This window comes from Halyomorpha halys, unplaced genomic scaffold (assembly GCF_000696795.3).
Source record: "Halyomorpha halys isolate HHAL.00 unplaced genomic scaffold, Hhal_1.1 Scaffold817.1, whole genome shotgun sequence".
In the NCBI taxonomy this organism is placed as follows: domain Eukaryota; kingdom Metazoa; phylum Arthropoda; class Insecta; order Hemiptera; family Pentatomidae; genus Halyomorpha; species Halyomorpha halys.
Window position 1 is genome coordinate 150936 of NW_027106657.1, and position 27601 is coordinate 178536.

Below are 27601 nucleotides of genomic sequence, written 5' to 3' on the forward strand. Positions count from 1 at the left end.
AGAAAACAGTACAGATAAGTTGAGATGAAGACACACCGGTTGATTGAGAATGGACATTTTTACTCTGCAAACCACTGCTCCGAATCAATCTTGGCCAGCAGGTTATTAGCGGTTTTCATCTTTATCCTCTCTATCAGCCGATCACAAAAGATCCTGGGTTTTTCAGCACAAGTTAAGTATCGTTGAGTTGAAAGAGTAAAAAAGGGAGAAGGCATGAGAAATGACTCCAGTTTCCAGTAAACAGAATGAATTTATTGGCCCCTCCTCCTCTGTTTATATCATTTGATCAGCTGATCTACTCAAGTTAGCTGACATTGAAATAACAGCTGACTAAGGCTGTAACTTAAATTTATAGCATCATTAGACTTCATAACCAAAAACTTGGTAAATGAAGCTAAATCTATTTTGTATTTACTTAATGAATAATATACATTTAGTGTTTTAATTCATTTATCCAAAAGAACTTATATACACATTACCCACATTGTGTATACAAATATAGGACATTGCTACAATTGTTTGAGGAAGAGGATATGAAATTTCTTAATTGACAAAGTATATCTAATCTCTATATTAAAAATATGTCTAATTATCCTATATTTCTATATCCATAATCCTAATTTTCCCATAGGCATAATTCTGAGTTTTTACATTTAACCGTTGATCTATTCTTTGAATATAAACCTGAAGATTCTCCTGAATTTATTGGGTTGACTTGATTAGACTGTTTCCTTTTAATTATTTTCAAATAAGAATTTTTTTCTCGCTCCTTTAGTATTACATCCATTCCCGTTTAAATTTCCCCCTAGATGGAAAAATTACCTGTTTAATGGGTGAGTAATTTATTTTCAAGAGGTTTGTACAGTCTGGTCTAGAAGTAATTGTTCCTGCCTTTTTTAGAGGACTGAAAGTAAATATCCAAATAACCTCATAAGACCAACCTTACATATTTCTCATTACTTCTAAGTTTTCTTTTTTGTTTTTCTTTAGTAACAGTTGTTTGTTTCTATTAATCATCAATTTTTATTATTCATTCACTAAGTTAAGCTAACCATGTAAATCACCAAGTAAATGTCAGGTTTACTTTCATAGTGTTAAACTAGAACTGCCTCATTGTTATGATAATATCGCCACAACAAGAAGCTATCACCATGGAACTGAGCCTTAAAACCCAATAAGTAACAATCCAGGTGGCTCCCAAGTTACATAATTACAGTAATACTTCTTATAAATAAAAAAGGTAGGGATTATTGGAAATAACTAAAGTTACACACATTAAATAAGCATATATTTTCTCTTTTAAGTACAGAAGTTATATAAATAGCACATGGAATCTAAATTAGGCACGATCGGAATATACAAATGGGAAAAGATACTTAAATATAATCTATGTACAGGATGATTGGCTTTAATGTTCAGGAGGTAAGAGTATACCTTTAAAAATAATATATTTTTTTACATAAGTATAACTGTATAACCAGTAATTAATTATGCTCGTGTATATCTGTTTTGAGTGAATACTAAGCCAACGATTCCATATCTTAGGGGAATATATATACATTGAAATCTGTTCGAATAGATTCTTAGCTCATAACTTACTAAAATAATTACCGCGAGTAAGGAGATCAATATCTTAACCCAGCAGAGGAATTGAACAAGACAGTCAGAAATAAACTGATTGTTCAAATAGGAACTAATAAAGCAATTATAAGTTATCTTAAGTCAATGGGGCAAAGATAAATTTCATTAAAAAACATTAACAAAAATAAATAAATAAAGTAAAAAAAATGCTACCCAAAGCTATCAAACTCATATCTACATTTATTAAAAACTTTTTCCTCGGTTTATTTATGAAAACTTGAGTATCTTATGTTCAAGGTTTAATAAAATACTTTTGTGCAATATGATATTTAAGATTTCTGAAACATGTAAGTTCAGGTAATATGATTGAAACTTTAATAAAAATAAATAATTTTTTTTTTTTGTTTACGTAAAACAGTTGTGCTTAAACTAAGAGTTTCAACTCGATTTACATGTCTCAGATATACTTGTGCTTGCGGTAATCCAAACTTTTAGCCTATACACCTGAACATCCAACCAAGGTACATGTCATGTTTATATGAGGAAGTTTATACATCACAGTAAGATATAAAATAAAAACTAATTGAGGTATATGTAACCTAAAACATAAATCTAATTTATACAAGGTAATGCACATGTTATTGATTAACTTTTTTTGTATTGAGCGATCATAATCGGCACGAAACTTATTGTGGAACATATTTTAATACCATATTTAATTTTGTGCTATCAGAAAAACACTTTTAAATTTCTTGATTGTCAATATGTTGTCTCGATGCCATCATAAATAGGATTGTCTCTCTGTCATGTTCAGTAAATGTTGGAACGCAAGAGTGTACAAAGAAGCTAATACAATATTTAAAAATAAACAATTACATCAAACAAAAAATTAATGTAATTCTACCGGCTGGGGCAGAGGCCAAGGAACTTTTGTAGAAATTAATAACCCCTGGAAACAGAAAAAGATACATTAGCAAGTATTTATAGAATAACAAATAAGACATTTAATTAATAAGTAGTATAAATATACACCAACTTTAAAACAAAAAACAATAATTTTAAAAATAAATTTCTATTAAATATTTTTCAAATGGTTCTAATGTTATATATCAGTTATATCATTTTAAGGAACAAATTGAACCCTTTTTCACTTTATTACAATGGCTCCTTTTCAACCTCTTCATCATCCTATGTTATCTGTGGGTAAATCCACGAATGACATCAAATTCTTGTCCCAAGCTGTTTGTGAGCCTTCTTCTTGGTATAATTTAAAGATAAAAAACATGTCCCATTGGTATGATATGATAAAAACTTCTCTACCCTGGCTGTACCGCTATATAATGTCACCACTTCACTAATGCTTTTGAATGCTTACCTTGAGTTTTGAAGCTTGGAAAAAAATATTTATTCAATTCAAATTTCATCTGTCTTCACTCCTAATTGTTGATTTTCTTCCCAATGATTTGCTGATTAGGAGTTATAGCACAATTAATCAATGTCCTTATTAAGGTCTTATCTCTCTATCCTAGCCTTTTTTAAATCTCCTGCCAAAACAATGAAAAAAGTGTTTTTTTCACTTCCAACACTGTGTGGCAATTCTACAAGAAATAACAAAACGAGCTTGACTAATCTTACTAGTGAAACCTCAGTTTACGCCTGCTATTGAATGTGGCAAGTGAGAAACGCGTATTATGATTTTATTCAACCTCTCTTTCCCAGTATCGACAATTGTATGAGGGTAATTCAAATCTAATAACTTTTATGAGCATGCTGAAGCAGATCCCCAAGAACCATGTTTTCTTTTGCTTGCTGTAAGGTCATCCATCAATATTTTTTTTCAATTTCTCTCTTCCCTGGTTTTCTCTACTCGGGCTTAACTTGAAAGTTGAAGAGCCAGGGGTGAGAGGTTCTACCCATGGGAGAGAGTATTTTTGATTTTATTTGCAGTTTGCCAAACAGTTTCAAATATTTTCAGTAAATAATTCAAAACTGTAGGCCCTACTAGTATTGCGTGGATAAACTGTATCTACTGGCTGCATTTTGTATAAAATAAAGTATGACTTTTCTAATTGTAACTGGAAATTAAGACTATTAATAATGGGGGTAGGCAGGATTTCACCTGGGGGGAGCAGACCTCAGCCCATTACGCACACACGCACATAAGCGCACGCATGCACACACACGGAGCCTAAAAGAAAGATATAATTCCGCATTCCAAGAAATACCCCCACCATTTTATTGCTACTTCATAAAATTCAATCATTACTTTTAAAAATTTTATTAGATATAATCACTTTGAATTATTTAAAATAGAGCATAAACCTAATTATTGTACATAAATACACACAATAAATACAAAAATATAAGAGGTTTGCTATGGGAGCATCAGCCTTCTAGGATTACCAGAAAAAATATTAACCACCTCTTCTACGACGATTGACTTCTTTGATTTATTTTCAACAAGCATTCTGAGATTATTAAAATGGCAAACTGTAAGTTATAATAAGAAGAATGGAATCTAAAAAAGGTTCTTTTTTATTTGTTTCCCCCGATTATTTTTAGAGATAAGTATATGACGAATAATTGCACTCATTGAATCTTACCTTTTTTTTTTATCGAAGAAGTAACATTTATTAATCTTGTCCCTACAAGGGTATGCTTGTAATCTGGTGATCCGTGAAGACGTTAACTCAACAATGCTACCTTACTAATTATAGCATATTTCCAGAAAGAAATCATCTATTAAATAAGTTCATTATTTTCTTAGTTTTTTTTCTTGGGTCCCAAAAATCTAGGGGGGGAGCTGCGGGTTAATATATTCCTATTAATTATATAACATTTGATATATCTATGATTTTTGAAGAGTTTTTGCTGAGACTAAAGTATGTTTGCATGAAAATGTTGACACAAATATGTTGTTTTTCTCTCTCCACTAGAACCTTGTTTTACTAAAACATTTTTATCTGAAAACGTAATCATAACTGAAAATGTAATATAACTTGGCAGAACTCATTTGGAAGGACATATGAACCTGATAAGAGAGAAAAAATTGGAAATATTAATAAAAAAAATTTGTTGGATTGGCCAGGTAAAATTTGACATTTTTCATGAAATCATCCATGTCTTTCCTATCTTCAAACTAACCCGTTTTTGTTCGCGTATACAAATTTCCTTTATGTGATATCTACATAGCATCTATCTAATGTTCGAGTTTTTTGTGTTATCGTCTTTAATATATCGTTCTCTTAGAGTTAGACTCAATCTTTTGAAAAATGGTTGAATTTTTCCTTGAAAAAATATAATTGATATAATAATAAAAATAATTGTGGTCAAATGTGGAAATAATGAAAAAAAAAAAAAAAAGAAGCTAAACAAATAATGGAACTATGAAAATAAATAAAACTTACTGAGCCAGGGGAGAAGGAAGTGGTGCATCCTCTTCAAAAAGAATAACCATTCTATCATACTCCATGTTGTTTTTCTGCCAAGAGCTAGCCTAAAAAAAAAAAATTGTTGATCATCAATTTAAAGTGATATATCACCTAAAATTTTCATTTTATTTGAATGTGAGATTTACTCATTTTCAGTCAATGTTATTACTATCAACTTTATTATAATGGTAGAATCTCGCTTGACCAGCTCTCCATATTAACTTGCTGGTAGAAGAAAATAAATGAAAAGCTGAATGAAAAAAAAAGGGTAAGTCAAAAACTAATAAAAAGTCAAAGAAAACTTGTTCGCTTCTAAATAAATTTCGTTTAAATTGGTCTAAAAACTTTAACTACACCATATATTATATAATATAATAATATATATATATATATCACCTTTATATTAGGTTTTGAATTGTTTTTATTTTTACCTAGTACAGTGTTACCTGATTAAGTGGGCCCTGGATATTTGAGAAACCTCTACTACTAATAATAACTACAAGGTTCAGACACTTTTGCATTGAAATAGCTCTGTCACTGAGAATTTTTAAACTTTTGTCATTGAGATTTGATTTCTTAGATTTTTTTTATGTTTACCTTTACGATTGGGACTTTGTGTTTCAATAGCGTGTATAAGTAAGACAATTTATCAGGTTTTGATAAGTTATGACATGTTTGTTAACATATATTTGAATTTCTTCCACATGCCTTGTATTTCAGTACTGTCATAAGATTTTTTGTAGGATAAGCAAGTAAATAAAACTGCACAAAATGTCAAAATGAAAGAGTAATTCAATAACAACTGTTAGCAAATTAATTGGATTAGCTATTGTTGGATTATGACAGTGGAAAGTCACGTGATGAAATTTGTACTGAATTTTTTAAGCCATAAGTTTAGTATTTTTTCAACAATATACATTTTTTGCTTTCATTTTCACTTCTAAAAATGAAAAAAGATACATTTTGATCTCTCTCAGTAGGACACTGGATAAATAAGACAACTGCCATTTTAAACTTGCTGGTTTGAAAACAGGGCAAATTAAAAGCCTCTTTAAGTGATAGAAAATCCTAAATCCTTTGAGATCCAAGTTAAATTTGTACTGGAGTTTTTCCATTTATACACTGGATTAACCAGTTGCTTCCCATTAACTGGTGATGTCTTGGACTTGCTTAAAATGGATAAGTGGGGTTCTACTGTATATTATTTTAAATTATTCTCCGCCATTTAAAATTATTGATAAACAATTACTTTTACCTTTGCTTCATCACCACTGGACTCAGATGAGGATGATGCTTCCTCTAAGGTCAGTTGCCTGGATAATCCCTCTAGCTCCAGGTCAAGGTACATTTGTGACAGCTGTTCAGAGACGAGCTCAGGCTGAAAAATAACAACGAAATAAGTCAAATTAATTTATTAAACTAATATTTGTTGTTACTAATTAAAATACACAATGGACTTCCAATCCATGACCATATAATTATAACTTAAATTATTTCGTTTTTTTTTCATACTTAATAAATCATATTTGTCTAAATTTTTTTTTTAAATTAACACCTATAATATTTGCATCCAATTTCGAGAAAATTTGAGTCCATCAAACTCGAAATTTTAAGTCACTTCATTGTTCATTTCTATTTCTACTTTCATAATAAGTGGCTTAGTGTTGTTGATATTAATAATAAGAGAAAATCATTATATTTAGAGTAAAGAAAATGGAATAGAACTTCTTTTTCCAAATGGAACTAAGGATGATCCATAGGTTTAAGACAAATATGCTTAAACTGAGAGTATATAAAACAAAGGTTACATAAAACCAAAACAAAAAAGTAGCTGACATAAATGCTACTTAAAATTAAGGTTTGAGAACTCTAATCTAATTAAGGAAGTTTAAGCAAAAACCAAAGGTACAAAGGAAGTGATCAAACAGGGATGAGGAATTGTCATCAGGGAATGTTTAACCAACTTTAATAGGAACTCGGAAAATAACCAAAACAAATTAAACAGATAATTTTAAATTTGAATACTTTATTTTCCTTTTGATCTAAATCATTCAACTGTTTCAATAACAGTTAAAATAAAAACATATTCCTTTATTATACACTAACATAACAAGCTTCTTTGTATCTTAAAATTCACAGTAAATCATTTTTAACACTACTTCTCTTTAATTATAACATTTAAAAAACAATTAAATCAGTTAACATATATTGTGAATATATAAAATATAATTGAAAACATCATATCATAGCACATTGGAGTGAGAGTTTCAGAGTGCTTGGTTCAGAATGTTGTGGGTTTGATTCCCACCAGGATTAGTCAATATTTATTTTGCAACAGCACCAAGAAAGGAATCGACTTTCACACTCTGAGGCTGCTTTTGTCCTCAATGAAGGATTTGAGCCATTAAATAAATAAATAAATAAAATCTAATTAATTAATATCATTAATGTCAACACTCATCTGGGGGATATTATAAATATACTTTTAGTCTTTTTGACCAACAATGAAAAAAAAAATTTAACAAAATTAATGAATAATTTATACCTGAGTAATCGATTGGAGAACTTGAAGGTCCTGGTACAGTACTTCTTCTATAGGCCTCTCCTTCACCTGGTATTTTAATATCAACTCTGGGGTTACGTTGATGTCTTCTATCCACGGTGCACCCTGTTCACACAAATACATCATATAACCAAACTTTGTTTATGAATCAATTGATTTGGGCAAAGTATAAGTATTTTTAAGATTAAAAAAAAATGTGCTGAAAATGTTTTAAAAATATAAAGCGACAAACTCAATGAAATCTGTCTATACTAATTACTCAAAACTATAAATGAAATTTTAAGTACTATCTATAGTTTTGAGTAATTATAATATATTAAAAAATTATATAACCATTTACCTCCATGAATTAAAATATAATTCATCACACATTGTACTTTATGCTTATATACAATCTTATCAGTACGTCTCATGACCAATGGTTGTGCAAGGAGGTGATTTGTTCAAGATTATGCTTAACTACAATTAAGGACAACCACTTTATAGAGACTGGGGATGCCCTAAGAGGGTCTTCTAACACTAGGATCGATTAATATAACAGATTAATTAATTAATTACTACAACAGACTAAATAATAATCTGCTCCAGCCGAACTCGAACCCGGGCCTGGGAGAATGTTTTCTCATTGCTAAACTTTTGTAGAAATAAATGTAAAATTAAAAAAGGCTCATTTTTAAATATTGTTGTTATTTTTTTTTCTGTTTCTAGTTATAACAATGAGTTGTTATAAATGTTTTTGATTATCTATAAATAGAAAAAAAAGAAAGAAATTTAGTTGATATAATCGTGAATGACTAAAAACACAAGATTTTAATTTAGTCATAAGAAATATAATAACTAAATGAAATATACTTATGATTATAAATATATATAGCTTCTTAAATGTGTTTACTATTGTAACCATATGCAGAAGGAAATAAGTCAAGATCACTATGGCATATGCTGGGGTCGGCCGGACCAGAAACAAACACATCATTGAAAGAGGAATAAGGCACAGATAATTCATTCCACAACAACGTTTTCATCTGAAACTTGTTTTAATTTACCTTTCTTACAGGCCCTGTTTTTCCATCTCCTTTGTTTCTTCCTCGCCAGTCAGCTTCCTGTAAAAATCATTTTCCAGAAATAGGTCATTCTCTAGAAAATTGTCTTTCATCCTACAGTAGATAATTTCCATAAAATTGTACAGATCTGCTAAAAGCAATGGTCAACTTGATATGATGAACTAACCAGAACTATCACTTTGAGCTTCAATACTATTATCAGAGTTTTACTATACACTAATATTGCAAATTCATATTATAAACATAATATGATACAACTGTTCTTTTTAATATATGAAATTTGAATTTCACTAAAGAAACAAATTAAAACAATATTTGGTGCTATATTATTGTAAATAGCTCCTACTAGAAAACCTCAGCTTACATAATAAAATTAGGAAAAAAACTATGATAAGAGGCAAGCATTTAAAATGCTGAGTTACAGATTTATTGATGGAATTAGACAAAAGTTTTTTCTTGCTGAATTTATCATATTACATGAAATAAAATTTTTTTTAGAATAACATTTAAAAACACTAATGGATGTAATCTAATTTTACTTATTAATTTAAATAAGGTCCTTGGTTTATATAAAATTCTTCAGATGAACTAATTATTTTTTAAAACTCTTTTCATAAAGTTTCTATTCTCATAGAAAATACTTGTATATATGAGAGTTGACCATGAGTGCTGTCGGTGGTAGATATGAGAAACACTGATAAAGTCTGTGTGGTTCTTATTTATGGGACTTTATATGTGACATTAAAAGATTAAACTTTATTTATTGATTATTATTAAAATTTAATCATTAAAAAATGTATATTATAAAAACTGATTCATATTAATTCATATGTCAATTTAGGTCCTAGCTTCAAATGTAAGGGATCTGTTGGATAGTAGTTTTATCAAAGGAGTGATAAGGCAATAATTTTATTTCCCTTTAAATATCTAAAAGAAATACTACTTAAGGAATCTATTTCTAATCAAATAAAACATGATACATACTCTCTATATCTTTGTACATAAAATTTAAACAAAAAGAGAAATTGAAAATTGATAATTATTTAAGGAGGAAATTTCACCTCTTGTTTTATGTCATTTTCTGACGAGCTCTGCAAACTTTCATCAGACTTATCTGTCTTCAGCAAAGAATAGAATGAAGAACTTGAATCGTCAAAAAGAACACTAAATAATAAGAAAAACAAATCAGTAACCAATAATTCTTAAGATAATGAAAAAATAAAAATATTAAAAAATTAATGATAAAAAAAAATATAAAAAGACGAACCTAGTACCGTTGCTATCAGTTTTCTGGTCCTGAGCAGTCGCGGAACTACTTTTGTTAGGTTGATAGTTGCTCCTTCCTTCTTTGATGTCTGTACTCATTTTCTGTGTAAAAATTAAAAGATAGCCTCTTCACTAACTATTATCATTAAAAAATCTGCATGGTGTAAAAGAGAACTAATTTGAAAAACAAATATTACCAAGACTGGGGGTACTGTTTCCTCATGAGCCACAGGCCCAGGAGGATGGGTGAGATCTGGCGATGGGACGACTGCCAGTGGAGTATAGACTAGCGGCTGCGTTCCGAACATCACAGGCTGGTAAACCATCCCTCCCATATAAGGAACTGTCAACACACCTTCACATGAGAGTACCAGATCAGTTAATCAGTTGGTAACGAACACAATATCAATATAATTAATATATACAATTAATAACCATTCTTATTGAAGCATTATTATATTATAATTGGTTCATTAGAAATTTCTTATACATTGATATAGTTTAAAAATAACATTATTAAAAGATATGTGTATAAAAACGTACTTTGTTGAGGAAAGAGAAGATCTGGCCTCCTGTTTGGTAAATAGTACATAGGCATGAGTGTACTAGTGAAAGGTGGAGGTGTGAATTCTCTGTAAAACATAAGAATAATCACATTTAACTAATTAATTATCAAGAGCCTTTTAAAATGATTATCGATATTTTATTTATTCTTTTAGGTGTTTGCTATTAAGTTTTTTTTTTAATGAAAAAAATCACTAGTAAATAATAGGCTGGTGATAGAAACATGATGCAACATATAAAATACAATTAATACTCAAAGTTTAGTACATTGTTATCTATCATTAGCCATCTGCAAACCAATTGCTCGATCCCTCGCTGATACCATTCCTTGGGATGGCTGTCAAAGAACTCTTGGACCACAATTTCAACTTCCGAAAATTATCAAATTTCTTCCCTTGAAGGAAATGGGCCATGGATCGAAATAAGTACTAATCCGATGGTGTTAGGCCTGGACTATATGGTGGATGAGGCAGGAGTTCGAATGCATGAAGTTCTTTAAACTTTTCTTTGGTTCTACAGGAAGTGATTGCTGATGATTAAGTATGTGAGGAACTAATCCACTGCTCTTTTTCACCTTCCTCATGGAGAGTAGATGGTGACTAACAGTATCTTTCGACACATCACTCCCTGGCTGGTTTGTGAGTACATGTGGAGGGATTTGACTCAACAGCTTCCAGCAGAACTTCATTAATAGTCGCCTAGAGCCCTTCTTCCTTTCCAACATCGTATTTCCACTGCTAAATTTTTCAAACCAAAGCCGTGGATTGTGCTGGTCAAGGACAGCTTTCCCTTCATATTTAATAATTTCACAAGTTGCTTTAGCGGCTGTGAAATTTTTTTTGCAAAAATGCCTTAAAATGATGAGAATTTCGTAGGACACTGTCATATTTCTTCCTTGAAACAAATAGCTAAACTAAGGCTTTTTTTGAAGAAGTCGAATGGTATTGGTAAGTATTAAATAGGATTAAAATATTTACAGTCCTTTGAAATCTTGAATTTGATAAAACAGTAATTTTTTTTATATACCACATTATTTACCAGTGTTCATTTGAAGTAAAGATTAATTTTTACTTTCAATTAATTTTAATACATACTTGTAATTAAGTTCAAACCACTATGTAGGAGTTATAAATAAATGTATTTTTAAATATTTTAAACATTCACTTATTATAAAACAAGATATGAAGAATTTAAAAGTATACAGTTGAGGTACATCTTTTGTATCAAGAAATGCCGATTTCTCAGATAATATTGAAATACATATTATTCAGCTCAAATTTAATAAATTTAATGAAAAATTGATAAAATGATATTACTATGTTTTTTAAAATGAATTAAAATGCCTTATTGCAAATAATTTTTAATTCTGTAATTGAAACATTAAAGACAATTATAGTTTGAGACCTGCCATCTACTACACCTACATCTACTAGCGCTTCTAGTAGATCCCAATGAATAATAATAAAGAAAGCGAACCCAAAGGTTCGATGGTGAAACCATCAGACGATGTCTACACACATCTGTCCATGTTAGTGCAGTTCTTAAAATAAATGTAACATAAAATTTGTAACTTACTGGCTTGGAGGGAAGGCTGGAAGTATGGTTGCCTGTTTTTCAACATTGGTCATGGCGGATGATACAGGTTCAGGGTTGAGTACCGACTTGATTGCTTTACATGGTTCCCCTTCCCAAGAGTGAGATCCACTTCTTTTTATACCATGGCTGCTTGATTCTTCCTGTTTTAAGAACTCATGTCATTATTCTCATAAAAAAGATTTTTCAATATACTTGGATAAACCATTTCAGTGGTGAGAGTATAACAGTTGCAATTTAGTAAAGTCAAGGCTGTGGTCAGTGCAGCTACACTTGTGATGACTGAATTTTGATAAAATCTACCCTCATCGTCATGTTGTCTTTTCACTTAAACTTGAGGGAGTAGTTCTGTATCCTTCTATTCTTTAAATTAAAAAGAGGCCACCACTAAAAAAAAGTATAGATCCAGACCCAATCCATAGTTTTTTTTATTGCTCGTAAAACAGAGATACATTTATGAAATTATATTACATTTTTGGAAGATTGATGATTGACTATGTGTAATAATAAAAGGAAGAAAAAGTAAAAAAAAAACCTTTTTTTTTAATAATTTCTCCCTCTTATTATGTATATTATCATTTAATGTTTGCCTATTTTTAATATTTTCTTTTATTTGACAATACTCTTTACTTTAAAATTATTTTCAAATGTAATGTATTACTTAACAACCAACCCTCACTTCTCTATCCTGTCAAACATCTGCTCCATTTTCGTGCTTGCCTGCAATCTATAAGGTAAGGTGTCCTAACTTGTTTATTATTTTCCTTTATTCTTGATTTTACTCTTATCCCCTTTTTTATTTTCTTTAATTCATATTGTTCATTTTTATAGATATTATCATAATTAATCACACCTTAGTTAAATTTTATTTTATTTGTGTTATCTATTCGCTTACTTTGTTACCTCATTTAAGTTTTTATATCTTTTTTAGCCCAGATGAATCACTGCTCACATTGAATAGTTTTACGACTATTTGAGTTTTTTTCTTTGACCATCTTCCTTTAATTATATTAGATTTTTCCTTAAATCTATCATAAATTTGCACTATTGATTTGAGAAAAGTTGCAGTATATGATTTATGAAAATTTTATTACTTGGATTTAATTTACAAATTAATTTATGCTCACGTTTTTATTAATTTCACGAAAATTATATCCTTAGACAATCCGTTTCTCTTCTCTGACCCTATCGTTAAAGTGTCTTTGACATTCTGTCTATGTATAGGATATTGAAAACATATTACATGAACATTTAACAAATAAAGTTTAAAATTCCATATTATTGTTACCTTTCAACAAGTATAACTTCGAAACTTAATGTTTGCCCAATTGAGTTCAAATTATTCAAAAAGTATTGAAAACAATTGCTTTTATGACAATTCTTAATTGTGGTCTTAGCCATATGGGAGTAAATAATCCTCAATGGCCATGATTAAACCAGTTGCAATCCAAAAAAAAGTTATGAAAAGAATTTTTTGATTATTTTCAGGTGTTTAAGAAAGTATTAGGAACACAAGAATGCCATTTTAAAAAAAAAATTCAAATTTTACCAGTGTTAGTAAAGATGGAGAGAGAAATGTGAAATGACTCTGGCACTGAAAAGGTTACAGTCTTAAGAAAATAATTTGTCAGTAGCTAAATTTATGAAACTGGCAGCTCTCATCCTAATGTAAAACAGTTATGTTGATCTAATCTGTTCAATCACTTAGGAAAATCTTGAGGCTTCAACAATTTGTTTTAATCAAAAACCATTAATTAATTATCACATAGTTTAAAAAGAACTTTTAAAGAAGTCAAACCTGTGGTTTATCCAAAGTTGTTTTCAGCCTTTCTTTTATTTTCATATCTCTGTCTGATTTCGATCTTTGCTCTCTGTGCTTTTGTACCATCCGCTTTTCCATATCCTCATTATGCCTAAAAAAAAAAATACATGAATGTCTACTTTTCTGGAGCTAGATGAGCATACAAAAAAGTTATTAGACATAATTGACCAATTAGATAACAATCTCATATCAATTACACACTCTACAAAGATATAATCTGATAATGCACTTAAAGCTCTTGATTTCTTACCTTGACAATAGTTGTTCTGTCAAAGTCGTTGGTTTGTACTTCTTGGATGGGTTGTTATTCGAAGGGTTAATGTTCACCTCTCCTGAATTTTCAGTACTCTGAGCTCCAGAACTTTCACCACTAAATAGCAAAAAATAAGACCAATAATTACCTTATTACAAAATTAACTACATAATTTACTTACTTTTAATATTTTATACAAATCAAAGATAAATATTTATCAGTTTTTCTTCAAAATAGGCAATCAAGATTTTATTAGTCATTCAAATTTTTCAATAGATTTTAAAATTCTGATTAATTATCAGAAAAAATTTTTTCCTATGACTTGTATTTTCCGATTCAAATGCACTGCAGAGCCTTATTTGCCTCTCTTTTCAAATAAAATTAAAAAGTGTTACCATGATCAGGACAGAGACATTAGAAATTGAACAATTAAAAGTTCAGAAAAAGTTTATTAATATTATAGTAGTGTGAAGAAAATATTTTTGAGATAAAAAAAACTGTGTTTGTTTTATATGTAAAAAGTTATAATTTATTTCATAAATCTAAATTAATATAGGACATATAGGAAATATAGGACATTTAAAATAGAATATTATTGCATTAGGTTGATATATAACATTTATTTAATCATTTGCAAGTGAAATGAATATTTTTAAGTTATAAATTTAAATATTTGAAAATTAGGATAGTTTTTGTTCAGAGACTGGAACAATGCAGTCTAGATAAAGCAAATGCTGATTGCCATGCACATGTAATTAACGATATATACCAGAAATATTAACTAATAAACCATAAAATTGCAGATGTTACAAAACATTAAAAAAAAAAATTTTCAGAGCTAGAACACTAGAAAATATAATAGAACATCATTCAAAATAGAGTAATTTTCTAAAATATGTAAGTAGTTTATTGCACTTATTTTCATTGGTGTAGTAGTTTTCATGATGTTTGCTAGAATAAATTGATTTCCAATTGTTCAGATAACATTTCATATGCAAAATTCATATTCATAAGCGAATATCATACAAACTACTACCTCTACAAAAAAATGTATCATAAACTACTTTATAGTACGTTAAACTAGCATTATTCTGACTGCTGGGGAGACATCTGTACATCTAATGATTCCTGAGATATAGATTTTTATAAAAAAAATATTTGTCCAATGAATTAGAAATCAACATTTTGTGAATTTATTTGGTCAAATATAATGAAAACTAATATTACAACTATAAAACTAATAATATGAGTACTAATAGACATCTGTACGTCGAATGATTTTTTGAAATATAAATTTCCCTAAATAAATTCACTAACTACTGATTTTTCGGTACATTTTTTATGAAATGCTGCTTTTTAAAAAACTAAATCTTGGGAACTATTGAATGTAAATATTTCTATTTTTGCAAATTGAATTGAATTTAAATTATGTTTCTAGTATTGTAGGTAGTTTCAAAGATATGGGGTCCTGAACGAATAATTCATTTTTTATGTTTTGAAACAGCTACTATTTTTTATTCCCCCGAACTATACTTGGCAGAGTCATCAATTTTGACCAGTAATTAGACATATTTTCATTAAATTAATCAAAAATTGGTATGAAATAACTGACTTTTTTCTCCTCTAGCCCGAGAGCCCACTTGTACTATTAGCAATAATAGCTACTTGATAGATATTTTATTGTAGATAATTGTAGTCCAAATTCACATAAAAATTATTGAAAATATTAAAGGATAATCTAACAAGATCAAAAATCTTTTTTTTAAAAAAAAGAAAAAAAAACTTTAACAGTTGGCTCTAGAGAAAGGACATCACAGGCAGTCATGAATGTATATAGAGACCATTTTGTCTTAATTTAAAATGACTTTAAATCTTAAATTTAGGTCTTTCAATTCTGGGAAAATAGTCTTATCTTTTCTAAAAATATTTCTATATTAGGAAAAAATGCCTTGGCAGTCCACTGTTTTTTTGTGGATAGGAATTAAAACAACCAAACAATATTTTAAGAATTAATAATCATATTTAATTTTTAATTATATTTTTCAATTTCATAAATTTTTTTTTTAGAAGAGGCTGTGGTAAAGAAGAGTAAAAATAGGTTTCAACTATTTATTGAATACTCAAGGTAAATGGTCCGGGTGCAGTAAAAAAAGAACTCAAATAGTACAAAACTACTTATTAAGCACCCAACTATATACTTGAGTTTCTTTTTTATTACACCCGGAATATCTTCCATGGTTAATTACACACAGTCAATCAATGATCTTCCAATATTTTTTGAATTGTTGATACCAATTTTTGTTCTTGACCACCACAAAGACCATCTCCTTCAAATTCACAAACGGTCAATTATTTACAAAATATTTTTTTCTTTTTAAATTTAAAAAATGCTTAATCTTGTTGAGTAGTTTCCTATTCTTACTTCCTAAACCTTTCTCCTTTTAGATATTAAATAAATAAATATACATATATATATATACTTATTTCCAAGCAACTAATACTAAAACTTATAATTATTTTTATCAAAGATTAAATATCTACATTTATATAAAAAATAAATTACCATATTAAAGATAGATGATACTGAGTGGTCTTTCATAGACTATGATCTTCACTTAAATGGAGGTTAAAGGTTGAAATTTACTGTTACTTGTCTGGTTTTGAAATAACTTTGTTATTATTATTCATACCGCAGTAGAATTTATTTATTGATTCTAATTAATTTAAAACAAAAATCTAATTATCTTGAAAAGCTAATTTAACACTGTCATAATCAAGTATAGATGACTTAAAATGATATTAATAATGAATTTTTACTATTCCTATCATTAATCTCAATAAATTAGTTGTTAAGATTAGGAGGGATAAAAAATAAAATGAAATCATAAATAACATCAAGAAAATCTTCTAATTTTTAAAAATAAAAATATAACATTTTCACACAAAGAAACAATTTGAGAAATAAAAAAAATTGATTTTGAAAAAACTGACAGAAAAAATTGATTTAAGAACAATGAAAAAAAATTCAATATTGTTAAAAAGTCTTTATAAACTTGATTATTACAGATAATTTTAAAAAAAAATTATGTTTTATTTTTAAAATAGAAAAAAATAAGCACTGTTAAAAAAAGTTTTGCATTAAAAGTAATTAAGACTATTAAATATTTTTAAAAATAAAGAAAAACACATTAATTATTTTAACAAAGTCTATAATAAACTAGATTATTACAAATAACTAAAAAAAAAATTATTTTTTTAATAGAAAACATTATTCACTATTTAAAAAAAAGAATGCATTAAAATTAATTGATACAGACAATTCAATATAATGTTTATATTTTTTAAAATACGAAAATATTAAAAAAAATATATTCATTATTTTTACCAAGCCTAGCATCTAAATTGATTATATCAGACAATTCAATATTATTTTTAAAAATTTTATTTCATTATAAAATAATTCAAAGAATATTGGTTTGTAAAAATCGATGAAAACCATATATTAAATAAAAATGTTTCTGATTACCTATTTCATATAATAAATTTTAGCATTATATTTATACGTAGGGCTTTTCATATTTGAATTTGAATAATTTATAAATTACTAAACTATTTTTACCTTTTGGAATTAACAATGGATTCTACAACAGGTGAGATTTTTCCCTCTTCGCCACCGCTTCCAACTTTTGATTCACTCGATTCTTCAGATAAAGTTGTTTTCGGTTTGCTCTCGAAAAACCTTATTAAGAGCATTCATGATTAGATATACAATTGATTTTATAGATAATAGGATTGTATAATTATAAAATGTTTTGAATGCTGCGTGGGTTAAATCAAACAAGCATTGCATTATTTCACTACATATTTTACATAACATGAGTTTGATGAAAATTTATGATGAGCTTTAATCCAATAATAGAATTAAATATCTTAGTAATATTACATTTTATCATTTATTTGTGATATCTTGTAAGTCTGAAAAAACTTAATATAATTAAAAAAATAAATTATTTTCCTTGGAGATCATTCGTTTTTAATTTATTTAACAAGTGCAATGTCACAAACCCTTTCTGGACACTCTGTATTTTAATATTTGAAATTTCTATAAGACACAAAATAGAGTAGAGTAGTTCAAAAATGATGTGAATATTAGATAGAAAATAGATTAGCCATAAAGTTAATTTCAGTTTACTGGTTGTTAAATTTACCACTAACCCACTTCAGCAGATAATGTTTCACAATTTGGGTTCTCTTTTTTATTTTTTTAAATAGGTAGATCTGGTCAGGTTGACTATATTAAGAAAATCAATAAACAGAGAATAGTATGGAGTCTTAGTGATCATTTTTGCAAAAATTCTAAATATACATAACTTATAGTCATAAACTTTCAATATCTGTAAATATATTTACTTGTTTGACAATACTAATCACAATATTGTTTGAAAATATCAATTACCTTTGAATGTTTTCATTATAATTGAGCTGATTGTAACTCGGTGGGGTTTCTGAAGATGATTTACTATCATAAAACTCATGATGAGGAGAGATCTCACCAAGCATAACAGAATCTCTTTCCTGACAAACAAAAAAAGATAAATATTGGAAAATGGGTAGTTGACCATATGGGATAGATTACAGAAAGATAGTCTGGTATAAAGGTACAAAATGGTAAAATAAATATTTTTTTTTTCTGTTTTGTAGCTTTATTGATCACCACCCAGACTATCTTCCTGCATAAAAACAAAGTGCAAATATTAGGTTCATGAGAAATTAATGGAGCCATCAGATTATTATCTAAAAAAATACTAACCGAAAAACTCTGTTCCTCCATTGGAACATCCACCTTCAAATCTGGTGGCTTTGTAAGTTCGTCCATCAAATTTTCCATGAATGCTGCCAGATCTTTGCAGCGTTTGGTCACTTGCTGCTTTGCTGTTTTACAGCTTCGCACCACAGTCTGTAAGAGATGATCAGTCATTTAGAATAAGAAGAGTTAAAACAATATTTTTTTTAATCAAACAAGTATAACTAATTTGTAGATAAACGTTTTTTGGTCAAAATAAAATTCTGAGATAAAAATTCTCTTAACTTAGAATATGAAATATACCAATTAAAAAAAATTAAAAATGTAAAAACATCATAAATTAAGAACACCGTAATCAATAGTTACAAAAATTTTGTATTAAAAATAGTATTTAATAATTAAAAAATGCATACATTGATAGAAAGAAACTTGCTTCAGGGACTAGAATAATAGTAAATTTTAATAATAATAATAATAATAATGAAGGCCTAACGAACCTGAAGGTTCGATGCCGATATCACCAATTGCTCTCTACACACATCCTTCCAGTAATACCCCTCCAAACACAATTCTACTAAATCAGTTTCAACACAATCCTCCTATCTACGTTTCGGTCTACCCCTAGGACATTTACCCGTCGGTTCAGTGTTATTAACATTTTAGAGATCCATTCATTACTAAGCCCAACAACCTTACATGCTCATCTTATACACTGTAATGCTATAACTTGAATTATATTTACCGGGTGTAGGCCCCTTAATTCAGTGTTGTGTAGTTTTCTAAATTCTCCTGTTAATTCATCCTTTTTCGATCCGAATATAAAAATTTAAAGGAAACAAAAATGGTATCTGGTTAAAATATGGGATGAAGCACTTATGACAGTATGCCAGCATCATTATAAATAAAATAAACAAAACTAAAAAGCTTTTGTTAGAAATAATTTATTTCATGTCTAGGATCTATTCATGAAGAGGATCTAACTCTCTATAAGAATTATTTGGGTCAGATTTTGATGCAACAGTGGTAAGGGGTAAATGAAAGCAGGTAACCTTTGATACTAATTCATGTGAGACCAAGGTGTTTACTGAGTGTGTCAAGGTGTCACCTTAGCAGCCTCGAGTCTGCTATGAGCAGGTAAAATTTTATTTTGTGTGGGCCTCGTACAATGAAACTCAACCACTCCACATTGGTTAAAATAGGTTGATAACTTGTATGACAACCATCACATATGTCACAAATGGTGAGACACTGAATAACAAAATAAAAAACAGAAATTCAAATTACTTTATTTCCATTTGTTATTCTAGGAAAATAAAAAATTATTTGTTAACGGTATCCTAATTAATAAATTCATTTAAACACTGCCAAATAATTTTTTTTTTTTTTATAACAATGTGCCAAGTTCCCATCCGATAGATTTGGTTGACAAAGTTTAGGTTAAATGTAACCTAACAAGGGTCAGCGGAAACAAAATGGACCACTTTAATTTTATATTCCTACACTCAAAAGCTGAATACAAGGAAACTTGAGACCATTAAAAACAAAACACCCTAATTATTTGGCGCCCAAATACCTAAAGTTATAAATTATTAACTTTTATTAAGTGTCTTCAAATTTAAACTCGTCTAATACTTGATCAATAACATTTGCAAGGTCCATCATTACAATTATGTCCACTTCTGATAAACGAATAATAATTAGTTAAGATAAAATATTTTCAACTCACATCATTAAGAAGGTGTTTTATTTCTTCATGGACTATCTTAGTTTCTTTTAATAGTTCTTCTGATACAGTAAGAGCCTCAGGTTCTGCCACAGGGGTTGTGACATCTGGGTTCGGAGGGCCCTTTAAAATATTAAAATAAAACTTACAATATAAGATAAATGTAACAAAGAACCAACAAAATTTTGTATTCAAACACTACAAAAAAACTTTTGGTGCCCATTGAATAACATATAGATTGTTATTGTATCCATTTGTTAATTATTCAAGATTTAATATTTATGAAATAATGAATATGACATGTACTAATATAATAATTAATTCATTAAATTAATTAATTTATAAAATAAAATACATTAGTACACATATTAAATTTTAAATTAAATTAAATTACTTGTACAAAATAAAAAAAAAAAATACTCAACAGATTCAATTTATTAGAGTTAAACATTGAAAATATTGTTGTTTGAGCCATATTTTCTACTATAATATTTTATAAATAAGTTTCTCAATTTCATTACCCTTAGGACAGTGTGCTGGCAAATGATGAATTCAAGTTTCCTAGACCAAGGATTGATGAATGAAGAGAGTTCAGTTTCAACGAGGGCGAAACAACCATTCTGGCAGCGGAATCGGTATGGTTTACTCCTGAAAAGGTGACCTTCTTCTTTCATTACTGAAAATAAACAAGAAAGAGAATTGTGTTAATTATAAACATTTAGAGATAACAAATAATAACATTTTAAGGTGACAATTAATGAAATTTATTAAATACCTACATGAAGTATAGGTGTATTTATAAAGGTTATAAATCTAATAGAATACTGGAATTTTTCTTTTGACTACTCCCATTCTAGCATTATGACTATAACCTCTTACAATTTAAATTAATATATTGAAATAAAAAAAACTACCTGCTTCATATACTTCTTTTAAAAAGTGTAAATCTTCAGGATGATAAAATTCCAGAATTGATCTGCCAATGATATCTTGTGGTAAATATCCAAAATATGGAGTAACTTCAGGGTCAACATGGCAGAGCTGTGAGGAGGCTGTGTGACGAGTTGTAAATTTTACTGACACTCTTGTCTCATCGCCATCTATAGTATCAAAATGAACATAAGAGTTTTTAAAAATATAATAATATGATTTTATGATTAAACAAATATTTTTCTTCCAAAATTATTTATTCTTAAATGAATGTGTTGATTCTCAGCATATAGGAATCAACCTGAACACTAGGAAAAATAACATAAACAACGATGGTTCCAAAAAATCTGAAATCAGTTACATCTGAATAATTTCTAAAAAAATCTTACTAATCTTCAATCTGGTTTTAGGACTTAAGATAAGGTGATTCACTCTCTTATTTAAATTAGCATTAGAATATGTTATTAGAAATATAATGCATACTCAAAAAAATTTCCTAGGTGGTAAACTTTCTATGCTTGGAAATGCTGACGATTTGATAATATTAGATTAAGATAAGGAAACTATCAAACTAAATACAGTCATGTTGATAAAATATAGTAGAAAGAACTAGTCCTTGAAATAAAGGTGGATAAAACAAAATATATGATCAGCAGAAACAGCACTAATTTTGGATCACCAAATTGGACCAATGAAGGATGAGTTTAATATTAATATTGAGTACAATATTAATTTGAAATATTGTAGATGATACTGAATCTTATCCTTACAGGTGATGAATTAATTATTTTAATTTAGAATTAACAGAATGGATTTAACTCAAACATATTTTTATTAGCATTTAAAAAATAATTTCTAACTTACATTTATATGCTGATTTAATCTGTGCAGCTGTGATAACCAGGCAAAGCTTCGGAGTTTCGCCGATAGTCTGTTGAAAACTGATGTTCAACTGCAATGGTAAATAACCAACCCATTTCTCTGTCACTGAAAAACCAGAACTTCGCAGACCTCGATACTGGCGCAGGTAGCATGAGTATGGATTCTGCCTAGTAGATCCTAAGTATAACATAATTATCTTTAAAAAGGAAAACAAATTCAATAAAAATAACACTATCAACAAAAATGTAAAATGTAACTATCAACAAAAGAAGTTCTAAACAGAGCATCTGGAAAGTAAAGTATGACAGTGGGGGTTGAAAAATATGGAATTATCTGCATGCAACATACTAATAGGGCATCAGTTTAACAGTTTAAATGTAATTATTATATAGTCATGTAAATAAAAAGGCCATATTGTTGAAATGCCTACATTAGTTTGCTATCAAATACAACATGATGCTGTGTAAAATCCACCAATGTAGTAACAACTAATTATGACTATCCTCACTGAAATAAGGAAATTTTTAAATTTATATATATATATATATATATCCCTTTTCATTCAGTTAAATTAACAAAAAGGAGAAAAACTTCATGCTGAACATAATATAATGTTAGTTTCAAAATTTTACCTGCATCATTGTTAGCAATGACAGAAGTGATGTGTCCTGCAAAGGATGCTCGGTGTTTGGGATGAATAAGGTCTATTAGCGATCTTCCAATCCACATGTCCTTTGGGTAACCGAGGACGTCGGTCAGTGCTGGAGTTATGTAAAGCACTAAGCCGTCCTCCATTGACACTATGATACCCAACTCCTCCTGTAGACACACACCAATCAATAGATACTTAAGCCTTACTTGATAAATCACCTTTACACCGTCACAGACAGGTATGTCTCAAGGCATAGGAAGAGAGAAGGAACTGGAATCAACGATACTGAATGGATTCAGCAAGCATGTTAAGTTTGAGATCAAACCCAAATTTATGTTTATACATTGACACCTTTGTCTTTAATGGAAAAAAATTTACCCATTCATGAAGAAAAAATATTTTTTGCTAAGTAAATATTAATCCAAATTCATTACAATGATTCTTTAATATGTTCATAACTATTTCCACCATGTGTTTGCAAAACAGGAGAGGGTGAGGGGGAAGAGAAACTTCAATGCCATCTTTAGTTTCTATACTCTTCAATTATTACCCTTGGCATGCACAAACTCAGTCTTAGCACAAAATCTTTTCTACTCCTCGACAGAATTTCTCAGGCAAATCAACCATAATCCTTTAGAGGAACTCAACAACTATTGAAATCCCTTCTGTCTCAACCTAATGATGAGTTCAACTTAACTTCTTTTACTATTTCATCTTCAAGCAGCTTACTAGAGCTGTAATTTCACTCACAATTAACAATAAGTATTAAAGGTAAGCTATTTAAAACTGTTCCTAATGTTTTACTTTATGAAATTATATTCATTATTCCACTAGTTTTCTCATCACCCTTTGAAAGTAAGGACAAAAATCCCTTCCCTACTCTAAACAAAATTCCAAAACAATCTAATTTGAGGTACCATCTTACTTCATTATGACCTAATCTTTTCCTTTCCAAATGGCAAATTCACAATTCTCACGCACATAGATTCTTGCAAAATATTCAGCTCTTCCAATCAGTCTAAATTTTCTTTTTCTAATATGAAGTACAATTACAATTCTGTAGACTCCTCTCAAGCAGTAGACGTAACTAATATATTCTCTTCCATTGCTTTAATATATCTCAACCTCTTCTTCACCCATGAACAATATCAATTCTATTATAAAACATTGCTCTTTCCATGGACAAAAATCAAATTTATCCATATTTTTTTCTTGACATCATTAGGATTCTTTTAGGGCCCAGTTTATAAATTGAAATTTATTTCATAAAAGTAAGTTATCATTTTTATTTCTACTTAAATCCCTTATTTCTCTATTGATTTCAGTTTTATAGAATTGCTATCCTCAGTTTGTCCTAGATCTATTCCTTTAGATAGTTCAAATTTATCATCTAATCATTAATATTACTCTATTTTGATCACATTAGTGATGAGTTTTGCTTAGAGAGGAAGATGGTTCATTGATCTTGGAGAAAGAGGAAATTCCGACTTGGAAGTTTTGCTATTTCCATACACTTTTAATCGAAGAATTGGAAAACAAAGCTGAGTTTGTTGTTTGTTGAGATTGGCACTCTCCAGAAATACCAACATGTGAGGATGTTGCTGACAAACTAAATAATAAGAAAGCTCCAGCTGACGATGAGATCCCAGCTGAGTTAATTAAGCATGTTGGAAAGGAGTTTCCGAGGGCCTTCTACAATGTCATCCTCACCATTTGGGTTGAAGAGAAGATGTCCGATCATGGAAGTAAGGCATAGTTTATCGTCTGTTCAAGAAGGGGATCCACATCCTGGATCTGGACTACCTCAAAAAAGCATTTTTTAAATTGGCCGAAGCAGTGGATGCCGTGGGAATGAGTGTCAATCAGGAGAAGACCAAGTACATGCTTGCAGGACCTGGATCAGAATTGTATGTTTGAGAATCGGTGGAATTTTGTCAGTATACATGTGAGAATGTGGATCATTTCACTTTCTATGATCAGTAATAAGTCGTGGAAACAAAATTTCTCTCAAGACTAACCAGAAAATAGTAAAGGCCAAAAGGTGTTGTTTGGTCTCAGCAAAGACCTTAGAAGTTCGGTCATCTCACACTGCACAAAATATCTCCTGTACAAGACACTCATCAGACTTGCTCTCATGTATGGATAGAGACCAGGCCACTTCCGATCACTGAAAAGGAGATCTTTGTCTTTGAGTGGATGATCATTCACCACATATTTGGGCCGTTTAAGATTAGTGAGAATTGAAGGAGGAGGAACAGAAAGATCTACAATCTGTGAGGAGATATAGATGTAATGTGGAATATCAAGCTAGGAAGACTGCATTGGGTTGGAAAAATTGCTAGAATGCTTAGAAGATGGTATTTCCAGCAGTTGTTACTGCTAGTGTGTAGAGAAATTAAAAAAAACAAAGGTGTTATATTGACTTATTGTCATTTCATATAAGCTATACGTTATTTTTATTCTAATGAAAAGGAAAAACATATACACATGTAAATGTATACATACCTTTCAAGTGGCATTAGAAAAATATATTGCTTCTGTCCATTCATTATGTTGTTCAAAGGAATATTTATACAAATAATTATATACTTTTGAAATTGTTCCATCAATGCAGTATCAACAGAAAGTCAACTATATAATGAACTTATGGAGTCTCGATACAAAATTTAATGACTTCTAACCACATTTAAATATCTTTAATTAGTTTAACATATTTTTGAGAGGGATGTTTCCAGTAGAAGACTGTTTTGTTTCTGACCATTCCTAATTTCATTATATCACTGGAACATACAACTTGAGTGAAGATTACAGTAATTGGAAAAACTTAATAATTTGATTAATATCAAATCAAATTTAAAATTTCAATAACCGTGGAAGGAAATTTTTGATCCAAATGGTGAAAATTGATCAAAATTTGAAATTGATCCGAAAAAATATGCAAAAATTGCTTGAGTAAAATGTTTTTTCAATATTACATTTTTGGAATCACTGACTACAAATATGGAATTAAAGATTTTAAAAACAAACGGTGGTTTATACAAGACCTACGAGTTTTTTCAATCAAAAATAGTTTTGACACCCACTTATACAACATTAATAACGACAAACTCAACAATTGGAAAAATAATTTTTTTTTATAAACGTTGATGACATTAATATTAAAGAAAGTATTACATACATATTATGTTATAAATTAAAAAAAGTGAAATAATTAAATCATTAATTCGGTTTTTTTATTTGGTTCACTATTATTAAGATTATGTTTTAAAATGATAATGAATAACTTAACTAAAGAAGTTATTCAAGTTGAAGATGGTACTTGAAAAATTTATTTAATAGTTTCTTTTGATACATTCTAATTGAGAAGAAAAATATACTTTAAATGTAACTGCAAAAATGGTTAGACATAGAATAAAATTTAAATATTTAAACTATGTCTTTCAACAGTTTTCATTCAAATTTAAAAATTTATAGTTCTTTACATCACTTATAAATTTTATATTTAAGAAAAACTTTGATTGCTTATGTTTTTTTCCTGAACCAAATGTAGTACTTTTATTAATAATTCTTCAGACACTTATTCTTTATCATCAATATCCATGTTACGAAGTATACAAATACTGAACATTTTCAATTGTATATAATTTACAAGCTGAGTTCATCAATTACAGCACATAACCTAGGTAAATCTCACTTCTTATTTACGACAACTGTTAAAATTTAAGCCATCGCAACTGGTTAAATAAAAAGCTTTGGCTTCCATCATTCCTGTTTCTACTTTAGGATTTAGGGAATCATAGAGTTTTAGTAAATATTTCCAATTAGAACCCAAAACCTATTTACAGACAAATGCTATTTCTTTTAATATTTGTTAAATTGTTAGTTTTACCGATCGCCTTAGTCAGAATAAGCAGTCCTGTCTCCCATAGTCCTGAGAACGAGGGCCTCATAGGCCTAAGAAATACCGAAGCCTACCTGAGGGTGATATTTAAATGGATAGGCGATGGTTCCATAACTCCTAGTAGCTCTTGTCGGCAAAGAGGCTTCTGAGCAATACCTTGACCTCATATAATCCTGGCAATGGAAAAGGGCATTAACAGCAAACATGAAAACAAAAAATAAACAAACAAAACAAACAAACATATAAACAAAAATAACAACAAACTCAAAATGAAAATAAACCAAGTATGAAAAATGCAGACAATTACATCAACTTTATAATTTAAGTATTTGTTTTTTAAAAATATCTATAGCTGGTTATTAATCTAATTGAATAAGAACAATCTATTTTTTTCTAATTCTATTTTACAACCATAAAAGAAAAACAAGTATCCAATGAATGTATCACAAAGTTATCATGACATCAAAAGTAAAATAAAAATTATTGGAATTAAGGTTCAAATGGTTAAAAATGATAAGAAAGTGAATAAACTATAATGGAGCAACATGAGTTTCAGAGCACATTATATATAT

General features: G+C 29.0%; 1 protein-coding gene across 11 annotated transcripts in view; it reads right to left on the bottom strand.

Moving 5' to 3' along the window:
• Positions 1-1271: 1271 nt before the first annotated feature.
• per (period) overlaps positions 1272-27601 on the bottom strand; it is a 91900-nt gene continuing 65570 nt past the window's right edge. For 4 of the 11 annotated variants that reach the window (XM_014429727.3, XM_014429722.3, XM_067045009.1 and 1 more), the window contains 21 exons: positions 27104-27202; positions 23109-23295; positions 22459-22653; positions 21579-21764; positions 21186-21340; positions 20668-20787; positions 18948-19094; positions 18594-18712; positions 17757-17876; positions 14135-14254; positions 13861-13975; positions 12045-12205; positions 10449-10537; positions 10103-10260; positions 9907-10007; positions 9701-9803; positions 8622-8678; positions 7558-7680; positions 6268-6390; positions 4989-5077; positions 1272-2530 (listed from right to left, as the gene is read on the bottom strand). In XM_014429727.3, coding sequence (XP_014285213.1) covers positions 2521-2530; positions 4989-5077; positions 6268-6390; positions 7558-7680; positions 8622-8678; positions 9701-9803; positions 9907-10007; positions 10103-10260; positions 10449-10537; positions 12045-12205; positions 13861-13975; positions 14135-14254; positions 17757-17876; positions 18594-18712; positions 18948-19094; positions 20668-20787; positions 21186-21340; positions 21579-21764; positions 22459-22653; positions 23109-23295; positions 27104-27202 — 2577 coding nt within the window. In that variant the 3' untranslated portion in view covers positions 1272-2520. Of the gene's footprint in view, positions 2531-4984; positions 5078-6267; positions 6391-7557; positions 7681-8621; positions 8679-9700; positions 9804-9906; positions 10008-10102; positions 10261-10448; positions 10538-12044; positions 12206-13860; positions 13976-14134; positions 14255-17756; positions 17877-18593; positions 18713-18947; positions 19095-20667; positions 20788-21185; positions 21341-21578; positions 21765-22458; positions 22654-23108; positions 23296-27103; positions 27203-27601 lie in introns of those variants that run through there. The other 7 variants (XM_014429726.3, XM_067045010.1, XM_067045011.1 and 4 more) reach the window with 4 other exon arrangements.